This window comes from Parus major, chromosome 1A (assembly GCF_001522545.3).
Source record: "Parus major isolate Abel chromosome 1A, Parus_major1.1, whole genome shotgun sequence".
NCBI lineage: Eukaryota > Metazoa > Chordata > Aves > Passeriformes > Paridae > Parus > Parus major.
The window spans coordinates 28,492,009-28,506,300 of record NC_031773.1 but is presented as its reverse complement, the minus strand read 5'-3'; the positions used below and the strand labels follow the sequence as shown (position 1 = coordinate 28,506,300).

The following is a 14,292-nucleotide window of genomic DNA, read 5'->3' as shown; positions in this document are numbered from 1 at the left end:
TAAGGCAGACACACCACACCATGGGGGTGTCAGAACTGCAAGGGCTGTTTGTGGGCTATGTCCCTAAACAGTCTGTGAGGTATCCCAAGGTCCTCATCATGCCACTTGGGAAATTAATTACTAGAGTCCTTGTTTCTGGCATTTGTGAGTGTTTGTGCTGGGGACACCAGGTTGGATCCAGTTTACAGGGGGTGCTTGTGTGCACAGAGCTCTGGATCACCTGGTGGTATCCTGACTACATTTCAATTGTAGTCCTGGAACTCACCCAGGCTTGGGAATTGGGCAGTGCTCCTGAGCCCTTGGGAATGGCCCCTGTGGGAATCTTACAGGGCTAGTGTTTACCCCACTGCAATCTTTTAAACTTCAGGTAGAGCTGCAACACCTTCCCCCAAACCCTTGCAGAGCCCCTTCCTACAGCCTTGGGGAATCCAACAAAGGTTCATTTGGGTTTGGAAAACTACAGCTGCTTTTTCTGCTCTTCTCTCTGAAACAACTGTGAATCTTTGAGATGAGAATAGAAAAATCTATAGATAAAGTAGCTCAAAATGTTTTATGAGCTGATCTTATATATCAGTTTAAGTAGCAAAAAAACAGCCTTTCTACTGAAGGATTTAATTCATATCACGTCTAGCAAGGCTTTGGTCTAATAAAGGTTATTTTACTTTATATCTTCATTTTTCATTAGAGGAATGCAGCTCCTAAATTTGAATGCGCTGTGCTCCACTTAAAATCCTGCTGTGCTCTGTCAGCCCTGTAAAGATTCTGCTTTTGGAGTGGCTTTGCATGCTTCCCCATTGGCTGGGTGCAGTTTAGTTTTTATTTGTTACCTAAATGAAAGAACCATATAAAGTAAACAGTTGTCCTTTGAAGGCTGTGTGAAATCCCTAGTTATGAAAATATTAACCAAAAACTTGAATATGGGAAAGTGACAGGATGTGAATATGTGCCTGTGACACTCATCCCTACTACTGTAGGAAACTGAAACAAAAATTGAGCCAATTATATTTTTCAGCCTCATTTTAGCCTTCAGCCCTCTTTCTTCTTGTGAAGCACTAGAATTTAATTTGGATAGTTCAGCAGAGCTACAGTCAGATGCAGAATTGATTTATAGATGCTGCTATTAAAAGCTGATTATGTGCCCATGAAACAAACTGTGGAGCTCAATTAGTTAGAATGCCTCCGTCAAAGACTATTCTGCAGGAATTGTTTTATAATTCAGTTGTACTGTATGTTTACTTTGAGATGCTCTTCAAAAATTTGAGGCCACCCTTTGCTAGGAAGATTTATGCATTCTATTTAATAACTGTTTTCTTTTATTGTGGACTGGAAAGGAATGGTAATGAATGGCTTGTCCTAAGTCTCTCCACTGTGTGATTTGGTATGCTGCTGGTGCTGTGTATGGAAATTTTCCTGCTTACCTCTCATAACTTGTTTGTGGCTGCTTCCAACACTTTTTTTTTTTTTTTTTGGTGAGGAGGCTGGACTAGTTAAGACTGGATCAGTTGCCTCCAATAGTTCCTCTTCTGTTTTTATGAACGCAGTTATATCACCACAAGGTGGATGAGACCAGTAAAAGGCTGGTGATTGCAAAGGATAAAACTGCTTCTTTGTCCAATACCCATTTGGACTGGTGGAAGTTCTTTGGACTTGTGGAGTGAGTCTTGGTGGTAGTTACTTGCTATCTTTGTTAAAGTGCAGTTATTATCTTGTGAGCATGACTGAAATGACAGTGTCTTCTGCTCTTGACATCTCCAGGAAACACTGATGTGGTATTGGTGTTTGCTGCTGAGCTCTGACTGCAGATTGTCTCTGAGAGGGGAAAATGTCTCCTATTAGTGAGGGTTTTTGGGAGCACAGGCAGCTGCTAAGCTTGTCTCCTGAAGGGCTCAGTTCCTGCAGGTCTTAGGGTCAGTGGTTTTCTTCACTGGGCTTCCAGGCTGCTTTGCAATGTTAGATATTAAAGGATCTAGCCTGAACAAGGAGTGAGACATGATTTGAGTTTGGATTTTTGATTCTTTAATTGTCACTTTCATGTTTCTGTAAGTTAAAGATGGAGTGATGACACTATGGATTTGTGATTTGTTGTGGTATGGTCAAACCAAACACATGGAATATTCTAGGAAAATAAACCCAAAACATCATGGTTAGAGATAAATTTCTCATTCAAACTAATAATTCTCTCCTTATTTCTGCACTCTAAGTTGAAAAGATTTATGCCTTTGGTTTTGTGTATTAGAAATGTTCACAGTATGAGGTTTTTATGTAACTATTGAGGAACTGCAAATTATTGTCTGAGATATACCAGTTTGATTTTTCCAAGCTATTATGGAAGAACTCCAGTTCCAGTAAAGTATTTCTGTTGGGTCTTAAACTGATTACTAAGAGCCAAATATCAAGAAGAAGCCTGAAGCAATATTTATTGAGCACAGCTGGTGATCTATCAAGCACCTACTGCTAGTTTTCAAAGGCAATTGGAAGGAGGGATTTGCACTCTTGTGTTAGTGTGAAAAGAATGGATCTGACAGATCAAGGACTTTTCAGTCATCTTGCTTTTAAAAGATCCACCTGGTGCCTGCCCTGAGCAAAGACTGTTGTGCATCATAAGAGTAGTAATAATTCAAAAGGCTGTGTAGCTTTTTAGAGCAGCAAGTATGATCTGACCTATTTGCAGTACTAAAACTGAGTGGCCGTGTGTTTTGGCAATGTAACATTCCAGCAGTTAGTGTGATGGTAATCTTAGTATATAGGCTGCCAGCATGGTGCAATCAGGTCATGATGCTATTGTCTGTGTACCAAGAAGGTTATCTGAGGCAACAATGAATGATTATAGGGTACCCAGGTAAGGTTTTATAGAATAAAGGATGGAAAATTCTCATCTGGTGTAGTGATCAGGTAATGATTCAGGGTGACATGAAGAGACCTCATCAATTATTCCTGCCTTGTGGGTGTTGTGGCAGCTCTGTGTTTCCCGTGCCTGTCACACAGTGGTGAGGACTGGGGTGGCTCTGGAGAGCTCCATGTGATGGTGAGGGCTTGTTTCCTTGTGAAAGCACAGGCCATCTGTAGCGCAGTGTTTGCATCCCAATAGCTCTGGTTGGAATAAAAGGGCCTGTAGAAGATGGGGATAGTTATAAACTTATGAGCTGGACTTCTTTAAGGGTGGGGGTGTTAAACATATGCTTTCTTTCATCAGTTGCTTAAGAAGGCATCACAGAAATTTGGTAGAAATTAACTTTTCCTTTTTTTCCCTTTTGGGTTCCCCTTTGCGAAAAACAGATGGAATACAACCAGGTGTGGCATTGTTCAGGAACTTGGTTAGGACTTCACAGTTGCACAGGTTGTTGCATTTCCTAAACAGATATTAAAAAATTCCAGATCCAAAAGCCAAAATAAACTGTTGTTATTAATGGAGAGCAGCATCTTCATAGTTCCAATTTAAGGAATAAAACTGTTCCAAGAACAGTGGTGTAAGCTGAGAGTGATTTACTTGAGAGCTCAGCTCCAGTGTTGCTGAAAGAGAATCACCAGTTCTATTGCTCTTAGCTCTCTACTGCTGCTCCTGAGCTAGTGTTCCCAAGTAGAGCAGAATGGTCAAGTTGCTGTGACAAGAAGCTTGTGAATTGATTTAATTCTTACACAGCTGATTACACATGCTAATGAATTGATTTTGTGCATTAAAAATGTATATTAATTTTTTTCTTGTATAATGTATTCTGGAGATTGGGAATTAGTTTTCCAGCATTTGACATCTTATTTTGTAAATTATCTCTCTAGACATCTTAAGCTTGAGCCTTTTTTATTTTCTATGCATGTTATGTGCAAATTCAGTAGAAATATTTCATCAGTCTAGGCATTGTGTTGGTTTCTAAAAGTAAAATCTTTATTGTATGTTTGCCACTACTCTAACAAATGTTCATGACATACTGTGCAAGAAAGAGCAGGAAAATTCCACCTAACTGGAGTACAGAGCAGTGAAATAGTGATAAAATATTTTGAAATTTCATGGATTTTTAAACTATTACTTAAAGCTGAGTAAATAGTTGTTGTTTTTTTTTTAATAGTTTATTTATTTGTGTATTTATGCTATTAGGCATAAGATATTTTAGAAGTCATTAAAAAGTTGCTCAGGTCATATGTCAGGATTTAGGCTCATGTCTAGTGTTGTCACTGTGCTTCACTGCTAGTGAGCCCAAACTTTGGATGGGATATTAAAGGTACCATCTGGCCATCCCTGAGGAAAGTAAGAGTTATGACCCTGGATCAAAACAAAACACCATTGCTCCCAGAATAGAATAGGTGTCCTAGAAAATGTGTTCTCTTTCATTGAAAAGGCTCCCATTGCATGCAAAACTAATGTTTTAAATACTTTGGTCCTTGCTTTTGCCTGTCTCTTCAGTTGTGCTTCTCAGAAATAGCCTATCATTTTAAATGAGGATGTAAAGTAACATAAGATTTTATACTGAGTGTTTTTTCTTATGTTTATTTTAGATACTTCAAGAAATGTGAAGGCATCTCCAGAAACAGCTGAAATCTTTTTTCAGAAGTTAAGAAATAAAGGTGAATTCACAATTCTGGTGACCTTAAAACAAGCCCATTTGAATTCAGGGGTTATTCTCTCTATTCACCATTTAGATCACAGGTAAGTACTGATACCTGTCTGCTGGCTAATGAAAGTGTATGAATTCATGCATTAAAAGTTTGAACATAAATTAGAACAAAATTGTTGTGTAGCAGATAATTCTTAAATATTTACAGTGTTTGGATAGGCACATTGTGCAGGTTCATAAAAAGTCACAAGGGAAGGGCAAGATGGGTTTTTCTTTACACATCTCTTACTACTAAGGGCATGGAAAGCCATTTCTCTATTGTTCATAACCACAAGGACCAGATTCTCAGCTGGTGTAAAACTGTCATGTCACTATAGCTACACTGATTGACAAAGCCTGGCCCTGTAAATCCAGCTCTTCATTGTTTTTAACAATATAAGCAGTCTTAAAAAGAAAATAAATCCTCCAGTTATGAGTTTACATCTTCCCATGAATGGCAGAACACTCTACTCAAAATGTTGTCAGCCTTGAAAAATTAAAGTGAATGACACATAGCATTGAAGGATTATCCTTTTGATAGAATAAAGACTGCTAGAGATACAAGATACTTTTTATACAGCTGTTTGAGTAATAGCTATTAAAGATAACTGCCCTATGATTCTCTGACAGAATAAAAAGGAGTTTTCAAATGTGCACTTTCTAAACTGTCATTAGCACGAGAAACAGGTGATCTCTGCTTTAGGTTCCTAGTTATTTTTATTTTCTTGTGTACAGTCCCATAATTCTTTCTTGACAGTCTCACTGCAAAATAACAAAAAAAATAAAAAGAAAAAGAAAAAAGAGACATTTCAAGCACAGCAAAATGTCTGTTCCTTTTACATGAGTGTACAAATTTTCATTAGCAAGCATGGTGACAATTATTTTGTGCTGGAAGATGCTCCAAGTCAATCTTTACTCTGTTTCTCAGAGGCCCCATCTTCTGCAATTTAGCTGCTTGTAAAAAAACAAACAAAAAGACCAACCAAAACACAAACCACAAAACAAGAAGAGGGAGAACGTTCCCAAGGATCATTACGCCAAGTTTATAAAAGGATTTTCAAACTTGTAATGGGGTAGTTGAATGTCTCCTGGATGGCATTAGGGGTGCCCTTAAGCTTTTAATAAACACATTCAGGTCTCTTCTGTGCTAGGATGTATGGGGAGGTGTCTGTGTGCCAGAGTAGTGTTTGTTCAGTTTAACAGTGCTAAAATGAGGGCTGACCTAGGTGTGGGTAATACTGCAACCAGACAAGCATCTTGTGTAGTTTCTCCTATGGTTTTGATGTTTTATGATGAATGACAGTAAAGACAAGAGAAAGTAGATGTTAAAAGGAGGCATTTGGATGGCTTATATTAAATAGTTGCTTCTTCAGTGCTGGATCTCCATCTCTGACCTTGCCCACCTCTGACCAGGGACTTGGCTGTAACAGGTCTTCCAGCTCTTAACTTCTCAGAAAATTTCTGTCACAGCAGTCATCATAGTTAGTGGGAAAAGGAGCAATGCCAGACCTGACTCCACTCCTTTGCACTAGCTTTAGCCTTTTATCACACTGATGTCAAAAAACTTTGCACTAGCATTGAACTGCTGCCTTGCAGCTGTATTCCTAATTTACAGAGGTCAGTATTAGCTCTTATGTTTCTGCAGTGAGGAGCTGAACGGTGCTGAGGAAGGCAGAAGGTGGCAGTAATTGAAGGATGTAATTAATTATCACACAAGTACTTTTTCATGTGCTTGATTTTACAGAGCTTTCAAGGCAACTAATGGTTCTAGGGCAAAACCATTTCTATGGTACAAGAAAATAAAAATTTTAAAAAGTGGGAAAAGGTGAATTTATTCATAATTTGTGCTTTTGGAAATAAATTAGTGTAAAAACTCATCCTGTCTTTGCATGGGTCTAGGGACATTGGTGCACATATGTGAATTTACATCAAGGGCATTTCCAAAATTGTAGGATTTTTAAAATTTTATAATTTTGTTTATAAACTTAAAATAGTTTATGTGATTCAGAGTTTACTGATTCAGTCTGTGTTGTCTAGTTTTATGTAGTTGCTGTTTTTGTTCCTCTTTGCTGGCTCCCTTTTGAGAATCATAAAAAATGAATACTTGCACTGAGACGTGGTCATGTAACTATTTAAGGCTTTGAGTCTTAAGAAGATGACAGATCTGGTCACAATGTCATGTCATGTGTTGAATGCTGTGCTTGGTCTATCAAAAAGATTCTCCACATAAGTCTCAGGCCTGGGCATTTGCTGAGGCTGGGCTGTTGTTGTCACACCAAAAAAATGCTCACAGAAATTATCTACTGTAAATACAGTCATCTTTTCATACTCACTTAATTGCTTTTTTCTTTTCCTGATTGAATATGAAAGTTGACTTTCTCTCTTATAATGATTATGCATTTCTCTAGTATTAAATATATAAAAATATTTTAAAATTAATCTTAAAGTGAAAGTATCTGAAACAATACCTGTAACTGTCCTTTCCTAACTTACCCACACATTTCCACAGACATCACTTTTTTCCCCCACTGATTAGAGCAGCCAAGGAGTTCAGGCAGTGGTAGTTTTGGGCAAAGTGTGGAGGTGATAATTTCAGAAAAAATTCTTGTGGTGTCAGAGAATTCAAATTACTCACCAGTAATTGTTCAGATGAATTTCAAGCAGGCGGACACATCTTTTAAATATGGCAGATTTATATGGCATATGTCTGAAAGACAGAAGTTATAAATGTCTCCTTAACTTCAGGGTTTTACCTTGACCACAGACAGTGCCTTGCCTAAAATATGTTGTACTTCATGGTAACAAGGTAAATATTTTTACCTTAAGTTAATGAATGGATACCTTAAGTCTGAGTAGAAACACCGTTAAACACTGATTGCTCTTTGTTTCGTCTCTGTTTAAGCTGTATTATCCTCCTCACTTCTGAATTTGTCTCACTTTCTTCTTGATGGAAGAGTCAGCAGAGAGAGGATTTTACTCTGTGATGGGGTTGTTATATATATTTGGTCTTGCTATTCCATCATATATATTTTTATTTAATCATCAGCAGAGGAGCTGATAATAATAAAGCTTTTTCCTCCTTTTGTGGTTTTGTGGCTTTTGCGGTTTTGTGGCTTTAAGTAACCAATCTTACATTCATATCTCTCGAGATATTGCATATTAGGCCCTTAAAGGATGAAACTGCTAGGTTGTAGTTTAACGATTCTTTCCTTTGGTTAGTGCTTTTTATATCCTGGAGCAGAGAACTGCAATCAATAGTATATTACAGACAGGCACTTCCTACCCTTAATTTGTGTCTCCACTAATTTATTCAATTTCTGCCTTCCTTAGTATTTGTTTTCACAGCAGTTGGTGTCTTGTGATTATCTGCCGTCAAATGGGCTGTACTGAACCACAGTTTCAAATCTCTTTCAGTATGTAGGAGGAAGTTATCTGTGACATTTTCTCTCATACTGATTTATGCTACAAGGAGATAAGCTACCAGAGGTGAATTCCCAATGCATGAATTTTGTTCTCTCATTTGACCATTGTATTAAAATAGAGGTGGAACTGTACGTTCCCTGCTTTTGATGTATGAGTGCCAGTGTTTCTGGACTGCAGTGTGAAGTGTCCTCTCTGACACCACAAAATCTGCTCCAAAACTCTTACACTGAGAACAGCTTCCAGTATTTACCACTGAAACCAATATTTGCAGAGCAGGTGTTAGGTAATGTGGGATTAATTTTTAAAGCTGTATATGAATGTATATGTGTTTACATAAATACAGAGCTTTATATGTATATAAAGCTGCATATGGCTGTTCCCTGTGCCAAAAGAGGTAGTAGCTTACTTCTGTTTAGAACAGTCCATGATTTTTTTGTTGGAAGAGCGGATGGTTATATTGTTCTGTATTTTTTTTTTGTATTAAATCTTAGTTTTTGTTTCTTACTAGTCTGATAATAATTATTAACCCTCTACAATTTGTTCATAACACCACTTTTGAATTCCTCTAGTGATTTTAAACTTCTCTGGTGTCAGCTTTCTATTCTTTTGATGCAGTTTGCATGTTTCATCAAAGGTGTCAAAAAAAAGGTATATTCATTCATTCATTCATTCATTCACTGCTTTTCCAGTGCGTGAGAAGATTCTGTGGTACAAAGGATTCTCTGTGTAAACACTGACAGCTTGAGCAGGCTCTTTATCCCAAAAGAAAAAAAGTTCCTTGTTTATATTGGTTTGGGAGATTTAATGTCTATCCCTCAGTATGGGATTGGATGGAAATATTTGTAAAGCAGCTGTTTTGTGTTATACTCTGTTTAATGCCTTCGTGGTGTTAGCAATCACCTGTTTCTTAAAGTGTTGGCTATAAAGGTTATCATAAAATTGATTGACACCATGTCACTCTTGCTTGGATTTGTTTTTTTTTTTTGTTTTTTTGGGTTTTTTTTACTTCAGTTAGTTTATACTCTGTGACCAAAAAGGAAAAAAAAAGGGAGTAGGATGTAAGTTCCTATAGTTCAAGCACCTTACTATTCCATAACTTTTGTTAAATCAAGTGAGACCAGCCTGTCCAGTGAAAATCATTGCAGTACCAGCTAATCCAGGGTGAATTGTGTGAGCACATCTCACAGAATGCTTATATGAACCTGGAACCTATTGAATTGAGCCTAGTGACAGGCCTTCTTGAATAAGAGACAGAAGATTTTTTTTCCTTCCTATGACGTTGAAAACCCCCACTGAAATAGCTGAAATGTGAGTTTTGACAGATTTTGTTATTATTCCAATGTTGTTTATAAGACTTTCTATGAGTAAACAAATAACAAAGAAATCTGTATTCTTTTGGGGTAGGAAATGGAAACAGTTATGTTGAAACTGCCTTTTTCTTTTACTAATACATCTACTAGAAAGTTGTTTATTGTATTTGCAGTCCTCTTGCTCTCCTTGGAGAAACTTTGTCAAGAAAAGGGAATGAGGCATGGTTTATGTCAGTTGTTTTTATAATGTTTGAGTTGAGAAAGTTCTTCCCTTGTTGATTTTTAGTAGAATAGGAAGCTTCAGGCAGATGAGATTGATATTCCTGGGACTATGTGTTACTGAGAACAACATGGAAATAAATATATTGATAAATAGGGTTAGTGAGAGAGATGAGGGGAATGAGAGCAATTGCTCAAAGACATGAGTTAGTGTTTCAAAATTATTTCATAATTTGTGAATTTGATTTCATATCCATGGCTCACATAGGAATGGCATGGGCAATGTGCTGTAATATTGGGGTTGAGTTTTTCCAAGCCAACATCATTTTGCAAGAATAGCTTTCTTTGGAGAGCTTTGAAGAGCTTGGTGAGACCTCAGTTCCTGCTTCTGGCTCCTTCGAAGCTCCCATAAGCGTTGTGGAAAGGCTGTCTGGGAGCCTTGCCTTGTCATCAGCACTAACATTGAATGAACTGGAGTGTCTTGCTCTTGTGATGGCCATGGGCTCTTGGATCATAGCACTAAACCCAGCAGAAGCTGTGTCTGAAATCAGATGAGGGGCTGCAAGAAGTGGATAAGAGCAATATCCTATTGACATACTTTTTTTTTTTCCCCACCTGCTTTATTAGTTTGAATTGGGTACAGACACTGAGTGGCACAGTGAGGGAAAGGATTTGAGCAGCCTCACTTGTTTGTTTCCTAACCCCCACTTCCACATCAGGGTATTGCAAACTCACTGTCCTAGCTGCTACCTTGTGCTGTGGCTTCTTTCTGTCTAGAGAGAAGCTGTGCAGTAGTAGTTTGTGCAGGTGAATGTGTGTGGATGATGCCTCTCTGCCCTGACAGTTGTCTCTTGCCTGGCTGTTCTGTCCCATGAGCATCCCAACAAGGGTGTTCCTCCACACGTGTCCCAGCACTGGGCTCCATCATCTGAGCACGTCATGAATGCACCTTCCTCCTCCACAGCTGTTCTCTATAGTTACGTGGTACAAGGAGCAGTGCTGTGGTGAAACAAAGCTGCAGTGGTTAACTGTTTTTGTGGTGGAAGAAAATAAACAAGAGAAGTGTAAATGCCAGAATGATCAGTATGTGTCTGACTGGGGTGTTTCAGAGGCAATTTCCCCACACAGTTAATTTCTACTCTGCCTGATTTGGAGCAGGAAGTTGAACTTGTTTGTTTTTTTTTCCCACCTGAGACAAGTGCCCTGAGGAATGTCATTCTCTTTTTTTTCCCCTACACTTGATGCAGTGGTGATGCAGATTTGTTGGCAGTGCCAGGCAAGGGCTTGCTTAGTAAACCAAACAGTGCCCAGGCCGGAGCACTGGCCTGCTGTTGTCCATTTTGCATAGTTGTTATCATCTTCTTGGCATGCTTTCGTCTCCTGCAGTTAGTACCCCTGCAGATGATGTCAGGGTGGTCTGTGAAGCAGCATTGGCCCAGGCCTGTTCCCACCAGTCAGTGTGGAAAAGCCCACCAGTTTCACGGAAAAAGTGTGAGAGATCACCAAGATGTCTAGGAGTTGGAGTGGGACACAAGTGTTATAATATAAATTTGAGAGGATGGTTTTGCTGTCCTGCTGTTTATATACTCTGTGTTGATATGGGTAATACCCTCTTCTAATTTTTGAGTTCTCTTCACCTGGGATCTCTGCTTTCATATAGGTAATTATCATGGCATTAATGATATTTGAGAAAGGTATTTCAGAGAATCTTGTATTTGATCTGTCTCTCTCTTTCTCCCATTTAAGCAAGCATGTCATCCTAGACTCCACAAGCTTTGCTGTGAGGTTTTGTTAATGTTTCAGAACACTTAGTGTTACTTCCAAATGAAATCTTCTGAAACAAAGAAAAATAAAGCTCACACTTCTGGCCACCCAGTCATGATACCATGGAAAATAGCAAATAATGCATTGCTGAATGTGGAAGTGGCGTACTGCATGATTTGCTTTTATACCTTCATAATCTACACCTAGCAGAATTGCTTGCTGCTATTGTGAAATGAATAAGGTCTACTGAGTAGGACCCCCATTTTTTTAATGTTTTATGTAATTAAAGCTAACAAAAAAGGCAGAACTTAGATAGCAAAAATCTTCAGATAATTTTTTTTTTTATAAGTAACGGAGATAAGGATTTTTTTTAAGTACATATTGCTATTTAATTTTATTGATTTGCCTTTTTCTCAGTGTAGATCAAAGAACCATGAAGACATATATTTTAGCATTATACCTGTAAATGTGAGTAGGAAAAGTTAAAGAACTCCAACACCCTGTAATAAATTCATAAGCAGCTTCTGAAATACTTGTCTACATGCTGTAAATTGAAGTTGAAATTATTAGCTGCTTAGAGTAAGTGTGTGCATTTGTTGTGTGAGAAAGGATGCCAAATGGACAAGTGAGCCATCAAAGACCTGGAGTTGCCAGCACTGCCTGTTAGCTGGAGTGGCCATACCTCCCTCTTCTCAAAGTGTGTGCACTGGGACCATCTGGTGTTTCACCTCCTAAATCCCTAACGTTTTGCTGTACATCCTGACTTCTACTGCCAGTCTCCCTTGTGCTAGTCTGTCACCTCCCAAAGAGCAGGTCCTGCCCAGGCTGGTGTGACCACATGCCCTTTGCCAGGATGGTCATTAGAGCTCCAGAGGGAGCAGATCTGCTGACTCCCATCTCTTACCTAGAAGTTACAACAGATCAGTGCTAAGCAGCAGAGCAAACATCGCTGTTTTCTGTCTCAGATTCCTCCAGGGCATTTGAAACAAATTTCTTCCTGTTACAAAGACAGGCTCATCCTTAGTCAGTACATTAGGGATTGCTGTCTGGCTGGTTTCCAAACAGAGCAGCTGATCTGTGGCCTTGGCTGTTGCCTTTGCAATGATTATGCACAGGGTGGTCTGCAGAGACGTAGCGGCCTTTTATTCCAGGTTGGCATTTTCTTCTCCACGTGTCGAACACAGAAAAACCTAAGTACATATCATCTTCCTGTGAAGTTAAATCCAAATTTAACCCAAGGTGGGTGTGGTTTTTTGGGGGGGTTAAGATCAAGTAGGCTGGTATTGATTAAACAGCCACAGAGACTATGGATGTTAGAAAGAGAGGTGCAGCTTCTGCTGTTGCATTGGGTTTCTCATTGTGGTTTATTTTTCACTCTAATAGTCATTTGCCTTCTGCAGCACAGAAGACCTTGGAGCTGTTGGGAGAAGCATTAGCGACGTTTAAAATGGGATATCTTTGGCTGCTGCTCTCCCTGCAATGAGTGGGCTAGGCTAGGCTGATGTGGACAAGGAACTGGTGACTCAGCTGATGAGGTTCCTGGAGCTTTTCAGTAATGAGATTCTTGGCTAGGACAAGACTGCAGTACAATGCAGTTACTCTTTCCTTTGGGAGCAAGTCCTTCAGGAGTTAAAAGCACCCTCCTTTTTCTCTAAAATGATTAGCAATCCTGAATGTACAGAGAAGTATAGAGTGGTTTTGTCATCAGACATGAATTTCTAAAAGGCAGGTCTGTTTGTTAATGCTTAACATATTTTCTGAAGGACTCTTCCAAAGCTTTGGAAACCATGCACCCAAGTGTCACAGCCTCACAGATGTTATGAAAAGCCTCACTGTGGGCAGACTTTGCATTTTCACCCATATGTGTTTGTCATTGCTGAATCTTGTCCTATCTCCTGAAACTCATGAGGCTGAGAGAGAGCTGTGTAAATCCAGGCAGTTAAACAAATGTACAAAGGGGGAATCGCAAGCACAGCATTTTGTAAAAAATGGAGTGGAAATGATTTACTTTCACTTCTGTGTTTCAGTATCATGGCATTTGCTCAAGCTGAAAGCAATATTGCTTTGGCTGTCATTTCACTTGCTTTTCTAATTGTGTTTTGCTGCTGCCTCTACAGATTATTAATAAACCATAAATGATTTTCCTAATAATTCTCCTAATGGCTGTTAGTTTCTTTTTCATTTCAATGCATGTTTTCTCATTTCAAAGGTAGTTATATTTGTTAGTTTACCAAATGGAAGAACAAAAGATATTGTCTGTGAATGTCAAAACAGTGTGTTAATCACCATTAAAACAAAACCACAAGTGTCCACAGTTTCTGTGCAGCTTTGTGTAGGAAATTTCCTTGCTTATTACAGCGTCATCGATTGTCTTCATCCTCTCTCAGCAGTTCTTAATTCATGAAATTTGTACAGCAATGTCTTATTTTTATTGGCAAATCCATGATTCATCTGAAAAGTTTTCATTATCTTACATGCATAAGGGCAACACGAGTGTTTGTTTTATACCTTCTGTAGTGACTGTATGTCTAATAGTGTAATTTGTTCCCTGCCTGCCTGCATCTTTGTGTGCTGCCCTCGGTTCTGCTATTGACTTGGAATGAAGGAGAGCTCTTAGTTCTACCAGGATGTAAAGCTTCAACATATTCATGCCTTTTGTTTTCAATTTATTTTCTGCAGCTGGGTGGAGACACTTAAAAGTTGCTGGAGGAGTCAAGATCTCTAGTGTTTCCCTTCTCATTTGGGTTGAGAGTAACCTTATTTTTATCCTTGAAGCTTGAGTTAGGAAGGAGGTTATTAAGTTGACTGATACCCTGCCACTATTGTACAATTTTTCCAGCCAGGTCTTCAATTAGTTTCTACTTCTTGCCAATGTAAAAATTATTTTGGGCCATGAGGAGGTAAATTGATTACAAAATTGATGTCTGACTCTAGTTAACTGCTTTCTTAATAATGGGGAGGAAGAAGAAATTGTCCTTTGCTGGTTTTGC

At 38.7% G+C, this 14,292-nt stretch overlaps 1 protein-coding gene across 1 annotated transcript in view; it reads left to right on the top strand.

The window, feature by feature from the left end:
- The window catches only part of NELL2 (neural EGFL like 2), a 133,331-nt gene that overhangs the window by 14,119 nt on the left and 104,920 nt on the right, over window positions 1-14,292 (top strand). Inside the window, exon 3 of the mRNA XM_015628578.3 lies at window positions 4,489-4,639. Coding sequence (XP_015484064.1) covers window positions 4,489-4,639 — 151 coding nt within the window. The remainder of the gene's footprint in view (window positions 1-4,488; window positions 4,640-14,292) is intronic.